We start from the raw sequence: 17,165 nt of genomic DNA on the forward strand, positions 1-17,165 counted from the left end.
TCTTGATGGTTGAACAAGTTTACCCAGTAAGTAGTGAGCCATATAGATTAGAAAGGTCCCAGGATCGATACCTAGTCAGTGCAGTTAGCAGCTCTCAGCTGGCGCAGCTTTAGGGACATTACAATTGGCTTCAGTGCAATGTTAAGGAGGGGAAAACTGAGTTAGGTACCCACTTCTGATCACTTTTTTGCTAGAAGTGGACATGCGGATGTTGGGCAAGGACAGGCTCAGGCTCAGCTCCCATGACCAAATGATCAAATAGTCTGTAGACACTCCCAGTCACGGCTCATACATTACTAACAGCAACTTGGACAAGGTGCTGAAGGGCAGCCGGCACTTGTGGAATCACAGCAACCAGAGCATTTCATGCTTTGGTCCTCCTTCCTCTATTTTTACCCCTCCCCCTTCCCCTCCCAAGTACAGTTGGTGGTGCAGGGGCATTTGATACTGGAGCCAAAACTACCTATTTGACACCAATACTTATATTTATAATGATGAACATTATTCATCATACGTGCAAAAGAAATACAAACTGAAATTCCATACACATCAACAGCACCCACAGAGAACCAAAATGTCATCTACAATAAGAGAGACCCAAGGAACATGATTGAGAGACACATTCCATGAGAGTTGAAGAATTAGTCAGAGATCTGGTAAATGATTTTTCAACAGACAGAATCATTTTAAAAACACTTGTTGGTACCAACAGCAGGTCCAGGTCATCAGCTACAGTTCACTGAGAATATATGTGGATTTGTGAGGGCTTCTTATGGCTTGAAATTTTTTTCACAAGATGCAGGAGCTTGCCAGGTGTGTCTTATTTAGGAGTATGAAGCAGATTGCTTTTGTTCTCCAAGCTTAATTCAAGTTACCAATATTAAAAATATACTAATAGATCATCCCAGCTGCAGAAATTGAACCCATTATATAACACCTTCAAGCTGGTCAACAACTTTCAATCAAATTGAATTCCTGAAGAGTCAAGTCAATTTTAAAATGCTGAACCAAAGCCCATTCTTTCAGTTAAGGATTAAAAATTAGGTCCTTTCCAGCAATTTACTTTGCTCAAGGACAGCGGGAAATAAAAAAAACACCTTTGGTAGGCCAAAATATTCAAAATTGCTTTAAGTTGTAGGAAAACAACTGGCAAAATTATTTTACTTATTTCTGAACAGGGTTGTAATGAAACTATCTTTCCCCCGAAGTCTATATGTTTCTTATACTAAAGTTTTGACATTTTAAACAATGCTGTATCCAAAGCCACAGTTGAGGCCAAAGTTATTGCTTGCCTATAAATGTCACTCATTTTGTTAGGAACAAATACAAAAAAAGTTAGTAGAAAAAATGTGAACATAATCATCCCCAAACAGCTGCGACCACAAAATTGATGCAACAAGCTTTAAAAGCATTACTGTACCTGAGACTATTGTCAGCACCAGCCATCAGGTAGTAGAACACATTGAATGTCCCTTCACTCCCTGGACGCTTCGACACCCTGAGTTTCTCCAGAAGCATTGTCTATAAAAAAAGGGAAAAATACTAAAGTATCTGCACTTTATAAATATTATAAACAAGTTTCTTGAATCAATCCAATACCATTTACAGACCGTATCCATCTTTCTAGGATACATTGAGACAAATCTGAAAGCCTCGTTAAACACAAGCACAGGTTGGAGGTAGGACTATAATACCACAGGCATGATTCTCCAATCCACACTGGGATCTAGTGAAGCTCCGTGCCAACAATGGAGCCTTGCAAAATGTACCCAACTGTGTACATCAAGCATGCTTCTCTTCATTCTGAATTCAAAAGGGCATTATTATGCTTTAAGGCAGCAAAACTTGCAATTATTTAATGCTTCTATTGCAGAAAACAGTCAACGGTGCTTTGTAAAGGGGGGTGGAAAGAAAAAAAAAGGAATAAGTAAGGGAATGGCACCTTGCCACAGATGGAGAGATTAAGAGTGGTGACCAAAAGATTGGTCCAAAAAAAAGGGAAGAAGAGAGATTTAAGGATCTAGAGATGAAGTTCCAGGCAGTAGGGCTGAAGTAGCTGAGGGTTTGTCATTAATGTTGGGGTGAATGCCTAAAAAAAAAAAAAATCAGAATTGGATGACCAAAGGGTGCATGAGAGAAAACAGATTGGAGGAGGTTGTAGAGATTAAGTGTGGTGGCATCGTGGAGGGATTTTAAATTTAATGCAAAGAGGACTGGGAGCCAATTGTTGGTCAGTGAGGAGAGGAGTGATAGACAAGCATGATTTAATGCAGGATAGGATGTGGATGGTTGCACTTTGGACCCATTGGAGTTTATGGCAGATGAAGGATGCGAGAAAAGAATAATTTCCTTACACATCGTTCTCTTAAAAACTCAGCTTCACAGCTGCCACGATTTCTTCTGGAGAACTTTGCAACTGAAGAAATGTGGTACCTATTAAAATCTTGGACTGACCAATATTTACAAGGTTCTGATATTTTTCCACATGGTAACCATAGGGCAGAAATATATGTCTTACCTGTATAGAAGCTGAAGCCACCTGACCAGCCTGATCAAAGTCAAGTGAGACAATCTGTGAAAAGCGTGTGGCATTGCTGTTCATACTCGTGGTGCTATTGCCAAAGGCTTCCAAAACGGAGTACACAGCCTGCCATTTCTCCACTATACGTTAGAAAAATATAACAGAAAGACACTGATCAGCGGAAGTTTAAAAAAAAAGGAATACTTTCAATACAACACTTAACAAAATTATGTGTGTACATTTGCTACCTGGCAGGATATAGCTTATGTTCAGTGAATAATTTCCTGATCCAAAGAAAGTCAATATTTCTAGTCTCCTTTCACACCAAGCACTGCCTGTATTGTGCAACTTATGAACAAGGTTTTCATGCATGCTAGAAAAATTAGTACTGATTGAGTACATAGTTTTACCCAACTGGCATTAGCCTGCAGGCCTCTCAAGCGCAAAGTTCCACATGAGTGTATGGAGCTGATAAAGGATACAAACAGGCTGCCTTTGTACCACTAGACCAGTGGTGGTCTGACTGAAGATCCAAAATTCTAAGTTTTCATGCAAAGGTAAATAATTCATGGAAGTGATCACATTAGATGCACAGATGAGGAAAGCGATTTGTCTTAGCTTAGTTCATCCATGCACAAAGGCCCTACTTCTCCAATTCCCCAAACATCTACTTTTTCTTAAATAATTCTAAGGTTTTTGCATCCTCTGTGCTACCCAGAAGTCCACTGCACACATTGACCACTTTTTGTATGAACAACTTCCTGTCATCAGTCTTAATTTTACTTTTTACTAATGTGAACCTGTGTCCCTTTGCACATACACTCTGTTTACTTTGAAGTAGAGTTTTAAATCTACCTTTTCTATCTCATTTAGTATCTTAAGGAAGAAAGAACTTGCATTTTATGGGATCTTCCATGACATCCCAAAGAGATTCACTGTAATGTAGGCAAACACTGCAGCCAATTTGCAGACAGTACAGCCCACAACAGTAAAAAGGTAAATAATCAGATAATCTGATAAATGAATTTAGTTGTGGGATAAATGTTGGACATACGACAGGGAGAAATCCCCTGCTTTTCTTCGAATACCGTCATGGGATCTTTTACGGGCAGATGGAAACTGGTTCAATGTCTTATCTGAAAGATGGGACCTCTAAATGCATTGAAGCGTCAGCCTAGATTATATGCTCGAGTATCTGGAGTGAAGCTTAAACGCATGAACTTCTGACTCAGAGACAAGAATGCTATGAGTGAACCAAGGCCGATACTTAGAATATCAGTTAACTCCTTTCAATGCTGAAAAGCCCAAGTTTCTCCAGTTTTTCCTCAAAATTCAGTACTCTAATGCTAGGGATCAGTCTAATTGCTAGGAATTAGTCTAATTGCTTTTCTCATAGCTTAAATGTCTCCCTTTTGTCTTGATGACCACATCTGCACACAATATTCAAGGTGTCGTCTGATCAAAGCACTATACAGTTTGAATATAACCTCTTCTGACTTGTACTCCGCTGATTTAGCTGTCTAGTCCAGCATTCTATTATGCTTTGTTGACTACTGCTGCACGGTGATTGAACACGTTGAACATTAAATATACTCCTTAAGTTCACTTGCCCTTTCTAGTTTGGCATCATCTGTAAATTTGACCAGTTTGCATTCAGTTTCTCATGCCAATTCATTAACGCAAATTAGAAACATAGGGGTCCGAACACGAATCCCTGCAACATCCCACTCAGAACTGGCCTCCACCCAGTCACTGCTCCGAACAAGTACCTGCTGTTTCCCACCCTTCAGCCAATTTCTTATTCATTCTCAAGTTTTATTCTGAACCTCCATCACTTTAAGCTCAACTAGTATCCTTTTTGGAATTCAAAGAACATCATGCCAAAGGGCTTTCCAGAGTGCACGTGAGGGGTCTGGGGGGAAAAGAAGTCAAGGAAGTTGGTCAGATAGCCAGATCCTCCTCCTAAATTTATACTGACTGCTGTTTATAGGTTACCATACAGGTAATTGTGAATTTTACTCCTAATTATCAATTCCATTTTTTACATGGTATTAATGCAAGACTAATGTTTGTAGTCACATGGATCTGTTTTGTCACCTTTTTTGAACATACAAAAAAGGTTGGGAAAAACCAGTCGGTCCACTGAGCCTATACTGTAATATCATGGTTTAACCTTTATATACCATTACTCCCATCCGTCCTCACCCACCCACTAGCTACACAATCTCCTGGGAGAGGCGAAAAACCAGAGAAAAACCCGTTAGGCCAATTTGGGAAAAAACTAAGCAATTCCTCCCTTACTCTTGAAGATAATCAAACAAGTTCCAGGAGACCACGGTGGCTGGAGACACATTCCTATATCTACTTATCTTCTGCAGCAGCCATGTTGGCTGCACTCAGGGCCTCGTCCAGCTCCCTTTTGAAAGCTTGCAGCTAAACCACACTCACTGCACATGCAGGTCTGTCAAATAAGGCAGGTGCCATATTGCAACTAAAAGGCTCAGTGGACCAACTGGTTTTTCCATTCCTTTTTTGTATGTTCAAAAAAGGTGACAAAACAGATCCATGTGACGACAAACATTCGTGTTGCATTAATACCATGTAATAAATGGAATTGATAATTAGGAGTAAAATTCACAATGACCTGTATGATAGTCAGTTTTAACTTAGTTCTGGTTACAAGTTATTTGCAACAATAGTGACTCGTGGATCTTTCATATTTCACTAGTGTGAAATGCTGTATGACATGAATCAATAATTTTGGTTACATGGGGCTTCATATAACCAGAAATAAGGCGTGGGAGATTTTACATTACCATGTTATGATATTAAGCAATGCCAAGTTTTAGGCATAATAAAGATCAAACATTTTCAGATTAGTTTCTCCCCCTACCAGTGACGATTTTTCCTGTGCTCCCAGCAATTGTGACCAGATACTGAACAAGGTGTTGACTGTTTGTAGTTTTCCCACTGCCACTTCTGCCCAAAAGAACAATGGATTGGTCCTGCCTGGTAGTCAGCAAATTTCGGTAGGCAGCTTGTGCAATAGCATACACATGTGGAGAAGTATCTTCCCTACGACACCCCTTAAACATGTGCATAACCTGAAACATGAACACACAATCAGCTTTTGTACAGATTACTAAGCAAATTGCAAAAATGCTCATAGCAAGAGAAACATGTACGTATTCGCTGCATTTACATGGATAGAATTTCACATAGAGCTATTCAAAATGAAATAAAATTTCAAGATAATTTGTTTATGATCCTGTAGCTGCCAGTTTCTTAAACACAAAAAGTCTAATTGTAATGATTTCAGCTTAGGCCACACTTTCCAGAGGAGGGTCAGGTAGCTCTCCAGCCAGTCTGAAGTCCTGGGCTCCATTGAAGTTAATAAAGACACAACAGAACGCGTGTGCTCTCTTGGTAACACATATCTTGGAGTAAATGAGTAACCCAAAATGAGAGGTCTACTAGTCTCGATTAAGCAACAAATTCACCAGTACTTTCTATTCGGCACCATACATATTAGTCCTACATTCATTCCTCTCCGGACAGATCTTGGGGTGAGGATGGAGAGAGAAATACTTAACATAGAAATTGTAACCACGTCTTTCCTTCGCCTTTAAATAAAAATTACAAACATATTTGTACAATTTATTATTCCTAAATCAAGCTTGTGTGTTGCCATTGGATGCTTTCTAAAATAATATGGAGCGAACTATGGTATCCAACTTAACAGTGCCAACAATTTTAGATCATCCCGAACAGAAAATGAGTTTGCATAATATATTGCCCTCTTTACAAGTCAATCTTGTTTTTATTCAGTGCTCCATTCAATGCCAGCATTCTCATCAGTTTCAGGAGCTGTAGTAATCTCAACATAAGTACAGAAGAATTCCATGGTTGCAAGTGCATCAATATGTAGACAACCTTTGGGGATTCATAAATAACCTGCACATCTAAGTTTACATTTTTTATTTGAGGAACTGCCGAGATACTGTTGGAAGGCACACAAATATTTTCTTGGCCATCTCTCTATAAAATTAATCTAACAGTAATTTGTAAACTCATTTATATTGGTAACTAGAGCAATGCAAGTATAGTTTACTGCCAAAGCAAAGATCTGATCTGTGATATTTCAACAGCAGTTAATATAGGGCAGCTAAATGAAGAATCAAATCACCAACTGTTAAGCAACTTACTAATACAATTAAATGCTGATAAAATTTACCTCAACATATATAGACACACAAGATGGATACAGTTTCCAAACAGCAAGTCTCACTGGAAAGTTATTGTTTAGCTGCACTGGAAAGTGACGCACCTCCTAAATTTGTGTAAAACCAGTCAATTTTTTGTACACCTTTTGGTTGGGTTTACACAATTTTTAAAAAAAATTTGGGATCTATTTAAGAATTAATTCTCCTTTATAAATATGGTTTCTAAGTCATTCAAAATGTCAGACCACAAAGAAAACCAGTCTTCAAAGCTGTTTTTCAGATGATGAAAACAATTAATAAAATTGTTGCCACCTCTAATGTGAACATTAGAAGGAAAAATACAGAATGAAGGCAAGTTTAATATTTGAAACTTACAGTAGGGAAACAGCATTAGAAAAGGATGAATACAGTTAGAAAAGTTAAAAACTAAAATAAAGTTTAGGTTTGTTATTGAAATTTGAGTAATTTTATTACCGTTTATTTTGGTATCACTGAAGCATGACATAAAAATGGTCTGCACAGGAAGACTAGTTTCCCTGCTGGTAATCTACAGCTTATAGAGAATGTCACTATTTTTACTCAGTTTATAAGGTAATATGGAGTTTTTGTGGCTTGTGTATTTCTTTTAAACATAGGGCTGGTGAAGTGATGTCCACAATACTAAGCATTGGGAATGCTGAAGTTCCTAAAGGCTGAGAGATTAAAAACAATTTGAATAAATTGTCAGATGGTTTAGATCTGTGAAACATTAACAATGTAAGTATATATTTTCATGTAGAAGGGTTTTTACTTAAAAAAATTAATCATTTCCCAATGAACAATTAGATGGCTTACCTAATGTTCAAGAGATGCCTGAACTTTTATGCAAATACAGTATAGTACACTTAATTCAAAGTTGCTTAATTGTTGATTAGATTTTTTCCAGCAAAAAAAATCTTGTGTCATTTTATTTAAATTGCTTAATTCGGTAAGTTGAAATTTTTGCAAGCAATAATCAACTTTGAACTTATAATTTTCATGTAGCATTTGGACACTATTTAGCCCATATTAAGTATGAATACTATTTTGTACCTGAGCCAGAATCACTGAAATTAATTGATGGTGCCTCTGCAATAAGTGATACAGCAATTCAATAGTCCACAATTAATTAAAGAACATCCAACAGGAATATTCTAAAGACATACCTTCTCAGAGTACATTGAAGGAGAGCTGAGGGGATTCACCACTACCATATTTGTCCCTGCATATGTGTGGATTAGGTTACCTCCATAACGTTGGCGTAATGTGTGCAGAACACTGGATTCATTAAGATACAACAAGGATGCAAGATCTTCCACTCGGTCATAAGTTGGTGGATTCGCCTGTTAAATGTAACGAGAAGTACTTAGGCAAAGAAAACATGCCTTTATTTTGATTTTTTTTAAAATAAAAGCATAGCAGTGGAGCTGTGCCTAGAGAGTACGCAAAAGAGGATTTTCAGTGGTAAACTAGCCACATAGCAAGTTTCAGTCTTGACTATGTCCCTGAGGAATCACAGAGTAAAGATCAGAGCTTTTCCCTTCCTCAAAGGAAGGAAGTGAAAAGCAAAGCGAGTGCCTCATGCATGGAGATTCATTGCCACACTTAAAAGTCTCCAAAGTAGGTTATTGCGAAATCTACACATATAGCTATTTGCCTGCTAGGACACATCGCACTTAAATAAGACCAGACAGCTTAGGTGCAGGTTGGCAGAGCCCAGGCTTGGGGACCCCCAAGAGTGCACAGGAGTACTACTGCTTAACTCAGCTAAAACCACTCAGTGGATTGGTAAGGTTCTTGTAGACAGACAATACTATTACTGCAAAAATTGTCTCATTAGTATTGGCATCAGAAACATTGTACTTAAAATATTGATTTACAGGTACACTCATTAAAAACTCAGATTTAACAATGTGACCTCGTGGACCTCCAAGGGTTTGTAGATCCCAGTTTGAAAATCATGGTTTTATTCAGAACTTAATTGCAATTCGTTTATAGATATATAGATTGAGGATTACTGTATATTCAGTAGACTTAAAAAATTACCTACAAAGGGAAGCAAGAAAATGTCACAAATAACCCTGTACCAGTATGTTGTTATTATTTTGATTTTTTTTTAAAAATGAAACACAAGGGTGTTGAAGTTAATTTCAGAATATCATTAAGTGAAAATTTAAAAATTCTTGAAGTCAATTAGGGAAATATACTTGCCTTTTCCACATCATCTTCATCTGCATCCAGTATGGTTGTGTCATGATCCAGTTTAATTTTCACTTTACCTTCTGGAAGGTTGGAGGCTCCAGCATCAGTCTTTAAATAAGCAGCTGCAACAACAATGGATTACTTCAGAATATTAAGCACACTGCATGCAAAGTACAAAAACATCATTCTACATATCATTTCTATTTACTAATTCAACTGAACAATTGTAATTTCTGCCATTCCACTTGCATACATTGAGATATTAAAATTTAACTAAAATTTTAATTTCTTTGAAGCTTAACATAAATTTCAGTTTGAGATTAGAGTTGTAGAAGTCTAGCAAATCTGAAGTTTATATTAATTTATAAATAATACTCATTTCTACTCTCTATCACTAAATCCAAGAATTTTGAGAATTGAAGGTAACAAAAACAGCTGAGGTATTTAGCAAGCAATAATAGCAACTGTGGCCCATCTACTTCATTAGGATTACTGTTGTGCAAATTAGATATTAGTAGAGTAGCAAATGAAGAAACCAGCTAAAACTGTTTGATGAATTAATATGTAGCGATAGGTATCACAGGTTTGCAGCCTCAGTTTCCAGATCATGGTTGTACCATTTGGCATTTTCCCAGAAGAAAGGCAGACTCAAATATGGTGTGTTCTTTGGTTACTCATTTGACCCAGGGATCGTGCATGGCAGAGAAAATAAAAACTGGGGATGGGGACAGTAGAAAAAGAAAAAGACGAAGAGAAAGTCGAAAGACAAAAGACGAGTGAATGAGAAAAAAAGAGAACAATGAAAACTAAAGGAAGGTAGATTTGGTGAGAAGATTTTTGTTTTTTTGAAATGAATATGGTTCAGATATGTCATATGTTAACTAGAGAAAGTTAAATTATCAATCCTGTAATTTTTTTTGAAGTTATATCTTCCACATGCCCTACATAGAATTTACAGCACAGAAACAGGCCTTTCAGTCCAGCCGGTCTATGGCAGTGTTTATCCTACACACAAACCCCTTCCCACTCAATTTACTTCATCTCACCCTATCAATATATCCTTGTATTCCTTTCTCCCTCATGTACTTCTCTAACTTCCCCTTAAATGCATCTATGCTATTCACCTCCATGCTAGGATAGGTCCATTGTCAAATGTTGAAAATCTCAGACAGTGACCCTTTAAGAGTTTTGTTTACAGTAGCCTCAGGAGAACCATGCAATCCTCCCTGTTCCCATACTGCATAAGTACAATAACCACATAGCAACTGGCAATGATTCCTATTCAATGCATCCCATGTTCCACCCCTGCTGGCTGAATTTCCCATTCTCAGCAACGCCTCCCTCCCCCAGTGACTGGCTTTTGCATGCCTCAATCCAGCCCCCTGCCCTGCTGACCTGAACTCCCCTTCCTCAGCAGCCCCTCCCCTGCTGGCTGACTTTCCCATGCTTCCTGCAGACCTGAAATCCTGTTCTTCGTCAGCCCTTTCCCTGCGAGCCTGAATTCTCATTCCTCAGCAGCCATACCAACCCATTGCAGAGCTTTCCTGTGCCTCGGCCCTGCTGATCTGATTTCAGCTTTCTCACCACTCCTCCATCCCCACTAGTTGCCTTTCCCATACCTTCGCCTCCTCCTCCAATGAACTGAATTCCCCTTCCTCGGCACCCCTTTCCCGGCAGACTGGCCTACCCATACCTCAACCCCCCCCCCCCACTCCACTGATTGCCCCTTCCAAAGCACCCCCCAAACTCTGCTAGCTGGCTTTTCTTTGCCTTGGCACCCTCCCTCCCCTGCTGACTAGGCATTGCACCCTCCTCCCTTGCTGATCTGAATTCCCATTTCTCAGCACACACTGCTCTACTGGCTGGATTTCCCCATGCCTTGATGCCCCGTTACCCAGTGACCTGAATGCCCCTTCCTCATCACATTATCCCCATCCTCCTCCTCGGCTGGCTGCCTTCCAGTGCCTGAATCCCCACTCCCACTAGACTGAATTCTCACTGACAAACCACCCCTCCTCCCACACCAAGACCACTTCCCAGACAGAGCCAAAGTTTACTGAACAGCATGCATTCTGTGCCCCTCCTTTCCCCCCTCTTCCAGTCCCATCAACTCTGCTATCCTCCTCTTCCTCCTCCCTCCTCTCTCACCCCTTTCCCCATCTTGGTCCAATTATGCACCCATTTTCTAACCCTGCTTACATGAATACTGTCCTTGGTCTTAACTCGCTGTCTGCAACATCACTGAGATCGACTAGTAATTCCACAAATATGAAGCTATACTTTTCACAAAATATTTAAATGAATATTCCTGAGTAAGGATCACTTTCCTACTGAAACTCAAGAATGTTTTGTAATGGAGTCTCAAAAACATTAAAAATTAGAACCTAATTTATCATAGCAGTACGTCAATTCAAGACTTAGTTTAGAGCATAATATGTTGTACAATATATAAAATAAAGCACTGTTACATAAATCATGAAAATTTACTGCAGAAGCAATAATTAATAAAAATTGCCATTTAGGATTACCTAATGAAAAGCCATCTTTGTGGACCAGCCACACCTTGTCTGCCTCGTACCAGGCTTGCTCTGCAGCAATCTGCTCCTCGGTCTTCGACTGTAATTGGAGAAGTGGAAAAGGGATTGTCAAATTACTTGAAAGAGAGAGGACGGCAAGGATACGCCTCGGTTACCCATTACAAAATTGCAAGACCACACAAAGTTAAAAAAATTGGCATCACAGCTACACACGAGGATTTACACATCAGAAACAGATACTGCACATTTACAGTTCAAAGGCCTACTAACCACATGGTATGTAACTACCTGAATATATATATAAAAATTATTGCAGTATTAACATTTTACCCTAGATTACAGTAACTGGTAAAATAAGTAGGTTTTTACTGGAAAAACAAAAATGAAAACTAAAGTTGGACTGAATTATAAACTGATGTCTTCTGGTCCTCAAGAAATGTATACTGTATATACTTGCATATAAAGCAATCCACGAACACTACTTTCCAGCCCAAAAAAAAAATCAGAAAAAAAGACTATGGCCCATGCATGACCTCCTTCCATCCCTCGAATTAGTCACCAGGGCTCTCCAGAGCATGACATTCCTTTGTGCGCTGATTGTGGTTGAGTGACAGTGAAACAAAGAGAAATTGGTAGGCTGAGAGGGGAATGGAAGACAAAGAGTTTTGGGTGGGGGGGGGGTGCAGAAGAAAAATACCAGACCAGGAGCAGGTGACAGTGCCCCCCGCACTAAAGCTTTGGTACCATCCACCACAATGATTCATGAACAACATGATCCCCCTAAATTTCTAGTCTTATATGCAGGTATATGCAGCACTTGCAGATCAAAATATTTTCAAAATTCCTGCTCTGTACCAGTTTGCATTAAAATAAATTACTCTCCCTACTTTTCAAGTCACTTGTCCTGATACTGCAATCCCAAAGGCGCAAAGCTTGTAGATTCACCCTCACAGTTGAAGTGAAGTATTGTCCACCTACTACAGCAATCACAGTTGTCAACTAGGAGAATCACTAGGACACAGTACCTTTCATGAAATCTTAACACCAGTGACATCATAAAGGGTCAGCAACCATGAGAGTCTCTCTTCCTGTATCTCAAAAAAGGAATCTTTCAGGGCTCCTAACATTTTTGCTCTAGAAGAGGTATAAAGCAATTGACCAGAAACACCAATAAATGTAAGTCTATTTGGCAAAACTTGTCATATTCTCTTATGGAACACAAACCTTTGTATTAGACACTTTCAAAGGCAATTATCTATTGGGTTATCACCTATCTTGTTTTTGGCCAGAACATCTGTTTTTTCTCAGCAGGCTGATCTTTTATACATAAATATTTTTTTTATATGTAAACTAGACAATAGAACTCCAGATTTCATGTATTTGTCCTGGCTTTTGTCCATATCACCTTGTTTTATAGGTTGAACCTAAGAGAATAACAGTTCAATGCAACACATCACTAACATTTGAGTTGCAAATACATTTGGGCACTATTTTATCAAGGAAGCTGAAATGTCAATTACCTGATGCAGAAATTAAAGACACTCTTGAATGGGTTGAATAAAATGTTTATTATTGCTTTGCCATGATGTTATAATTCAGCTGTACAGCTCAATTATGTGTTGAAATTTCTAAGTGGTTGAATGGAATATGTATCAAATAGCACCACAGCACTAAAGTTCAAAGATGTGCTGAATGTTTGGACAAGCTATAGTCATGGTTCACGCAGTATAGGCGTGATTAGGTTGATTAGAGAAAAGAGGAATACTGCTGCAATTGAAACTGTAGAATAAATTATTGAACAGGTGTTAAAAACAGTGAAGGATTTTGTCAATAGCGCTTGAATTGTTTCCATGTCCATTTATAAGTTCCATCTGTTTGGTTTTGAACTTAATAAAAGGGACAACCTTTGTTATCAATCTTGCAGATGGAAAATCTTTGGGCCAAGTTGAATTTGATCACCAATTACAATGAAATAATACACAATCTGATCCCCAAGAGAGCACAGAGTTGGTTGGGACAGTCTTCTTCCCCATTCACATCACCAAGTATTGCAGAAGTCTGACCCAGTTGTTCACAGAAAGAGGACTCTCAGTCATGAGAAAACACCAAGTCAGAACAAATCTGGAAAATTGAATACTGGATTTATCAGCCAAAGACAATCCAAGCAATTGCACTGCAGGTGTTGTCTAAGTAGCCCTCTCAAGGTTAGCTCAATACAAAGCCTCTGGCCTCGTGGCTTGATCATTCACCTCAGCCAAACGTTTCCCACTGCAAGGAGGTTAACCATGCAGAATGTCCTTTTATAAGCCTTTGTTTGGAAACATTTAATCTAAGAATTTGTGTTCTATATGAGAATGTGATCTGTCAACTATTATAAAGTAGACTTAGCTTAGTGCAAGTAGAATGGCAAAATGCTTTGAAAACCCACATAAACAGTCTATTAGGCCCTACTCACCCATTTTATATGAACAAAACCAGAAATGGTCTACTATTAACCTCAAGGCTGAGAAATGGGCTAATTGTAAACCATGTTATGGTTACTCAAATGCACATTATAAAGCCACATATCAGCTGCCTCCAGATTTAGGTTTGCGTGGCACACTGATGAAATATACTGCGTACTGGCTTTGACAAACTTCATCAACATTGGAGATTAAATCAATTAGTAAGCCTTTAACAGCACAATACATAGATCACAAAAGGAAAATTAAAGCAAAGATTTAAAACTACACTAATTTGAAATCGTATCAGATGCACTTAAAATCTTTTATCAATAGTGTTGGCATTAAAATGACATAAGAACCCAAAGTGCCAATCTTTAAATATTACATTGGTTTGGATTAAAACTGATTAAGTTAAAGTAATCCATCCCTGCATCTGGAAACTTATATAATTAATATAACTGCAATATTCTTTTCTTAGGCTTCACCAGCTGAAAATTATATCTGAAATATTTAATGTCACGCTCACAACTAATCCTTTGCAAAAATAAAATTATACTATTTTGGTTTGTTCACAACCCTTATTATAAATGATTTTTCTGAAAAATAATCCCTTAATAAACTGCTATTTGAATTTTTGCTTCCAGGTAATCTGCTGAAAAAGGTTATGGACTACAATACTTAGTGTGATGTTCTTCAAATCAAAAAATAAATCAATTATTTATACACATCTTTCTGACACTATCAACAAATGTACATACATCTAAGTAACAAATTCAAAACTGTTAATACACTGACAATGAATGAATAAACATTATGTAAAAATAGATACAATATAGAGTACGGTGACGGCAATAACTTGCATCCTATGTTTAAAACAACATTTGTAAATTACTCAAGCCACGATCATTTTAAATGGCGGAGCAGGCTCGAAGGGCCGAATGACCTACTCTTCCTCCTATTTTCTATGTTTCTATGTTTTCATGACCAGTTGCTATCTTGTAATTCTTTACACATTACTTATTGTTTGTATCTAATACAACAAGAAGCCAAATTAATAGATTTAAAGTAAAAGGCACTGAAAGGAAAATAAAGCACTGCAATTTTAATCAGTATCATCTTTAATCAAGTTAGAATTTTGTAAAATATATAATATTGACTCATTAAAATAAAAAGAATGATTTTAGTGGAATTCTATTAAAATGCTGTCAAAGTGTAAACGCCAACGCTATTGCAAAAGTTCAAAACATTACCAAATCAATTCTCTACTGGCAACACAAGATATTTCCAAATAGGGATGGATTACAAAGCACCAAACAATGTTTGCATCTAATTATTTCTACAAGCATAAATATTTAAGACAATAAAAAAGGAGGGCAGGTTTATTGTCAGACAACATGCAAGTACTTCACAAACACCAACTTCTCAAAAGCAGTGTTGAGATTTAAATGCCAACCTGGGGCTGAGTAGAAGCAGATGCTGAGGAAGACTGTAGCACAGCTGCTGGTACTTCTTCCACCTGATTCTGGTTAGCAGCAGCATAAGCCAAGCGCAGCAAAGAAAAACAAACCAAGATATAAAGAACATTATTTTGTGTCTTTCACCTGCACTATTCATAGTGCTCTATTCAAGATGTTAGTTTCTAACTTACGGACATATACAATTCCATTTTGCATTTTAGGTACCATGGCATTTTCATATCTTGAAATAAAACATTGTCACATATACCCGGACTCGCATGAAGAATGGATACTTAAATGACACACTGGAAGACCATCCTGTGGAACCATACCTCAGCGTCTTTAGTAGGGGATGGGAAGACACAATAAAAGGGAGAAAATTGAGGGGAAAAAATTTTAGCCTTAAAATGTTCAAATGCTATAATTTCATCTGCTACTGCAAAACTAAACTCAAAATTGAAGTGTGAGCAAAAACAATTAAGGGTGGTATTTTTAAGAAGTTAAAAGAATATTTTAAAGCATTTTCAATCTGGACTCTCAGCAATGATTGAACATTCCCCCTCCCCCACCATAAGCAACATCATATGTGAAAAGGAATCTAGCAATTATACAAGTCTAATGTTTTGATTGCACTGCTGAATGTTTCTGTTTAATGGTTGGGAGATTGCATATCTGATATTAGTAGCTAATTATTTTTGGTTACAGCATGTATAAATCCTATTGGTTCACTAATGCCCTTCAGAGAAAGGAATCTATCATCCTACCCCATATAGTTTACACATGACTAGTCAATTCTACCTGGCTGACTGTTAATGCCCTCTAAAGTGATCCACCAAGCCATTCAGTTTTACAAGCAATCGCTACAAGCCTGCAGCAGTTGAAGACAGTAGCAGTCCCCTACCATCATATCAGGGATGGGCAATAAATGCGGCTTTGCCAGCGCTCACATTCCGAGAACAAATTAAAAAAAAAATTAAAATCTAATGTTTAAGCATAATGTTCATTTTATGAGCATAATTCTTCAATTACTATAATTTTACATCAAAGTGAATTCCCTAACTGAAAAATAAAAGTAGAATTTATACGCTGGTTTCATATTGCATGAGACTCATACTAGTGGTGCCAGCTCCTGCCACTTGGATCTCCAGCAATCAGTTAAATCCAAAAATAAATTATCCAGGATTCATTAAAAATGGGTCCTCCCAGATGCAAGCCTTAGCAAATCCTGGCAAGTTTTTTTTTGAGTTGCAGTCGACTGTGCAAAACCCAGCATCACTAGCCTAGGTCTTGGTTCAATAGAAAAGCAGCTACACTCCAGATTTGACGGGAACTGTAAATGTTCAAAAAGGTACAGTACATATACTCGCATACAAGGCAACTCACAAATAAGACAATCCCTGTCCTTTCCCCAGAATTTGAAATTTGATTTGAATGCTTGCTGGCTTTTCCATGCATTGCCACCACAACCCACAGATAGGGAAGTGGGAGATGCAAGATAGAGATCAGGAACCATAGAAAGACAAATGGCCCTGAAGAGTCCAGACCAGATAGGAGAAACAAGTGTGCTCTCCCACAAATAAGATATACATTATCATTCACTGCAATAATTACCTACGCTCCATTTTCAACCCCACCCCCAGTGAAGTTCTAGTCTTATAAGCGAGCATACAGCATATAATCAACTAATTCACCAGTTAGCAAATGTGGAATTATGATTTTCTTTGAATAAAGTAGTGTGTTTTGTACCCAGTGTCTTTTTTTAA

General features: G+C 38.0%; 1 protein-coding gene across 6 annotated transcripts in view; it reads right to left on the reverse strand.

The window, feature by feature from the left end:
* The window catches only part of myo18ab (myosin XVIIIA b), a 204,240-nt gene that overhangs the window by 100,284 nt on the left and 86,791 nt on the right, over positions 1-17,165 (reverse strand). For 5 of the 6 annotated variants that reach the window (XM_068008247.1, XM_068008246.1, XM_068008243.1 and 2 more), the window contains 6 exons: positions 11,493-11,580; positions 8,974-9,086; positions 7,929-8,105; positions 5,415-5,625; positions 2,519-2,661; positions 1,421-1,521 (listed from right to left, as the gene is read on the reverse strand). In XM_068008247.1, coding sequence (XP_067864348.1) covers positions 1,421-1,521; positions 2,519-2,661; positions 5,415-5,625; positions 7,929-8,105; positions 8,974-9,086; positions 11,493-11,580 — 833 coding nt within the window. Of the gene's footprint in view, positions 1-1,420; positions 1,522-2,518; positions 2,662-5,414; positions 5,626-7,928; positions 8,106-8,973; positions 9,087-11,492; positions 11,581-15,398; positions 15,468-17,165 lie in introns of all 6 variants that reach the window. The other variant, XM_068008244.1, reaches the window with a different exon arrangement.

The sequence above is a fragment of the Heptranchias perlo genome, chromosome 28 (genome assembly GCF_035084215.1).
Source record: "Heptranchias perlo isolate sHepPer1 chromosome 28, sHepPer1.hap1, whole genome shotgun sequence".
In the NCBI taxonomy this organism is placed as follows: Eukaryota; Metazoa; Chordata; class Chondrichthyes; order Hexanchiformes; family Hexanchidae; genus Heptranchias; species Heptranchias perlo.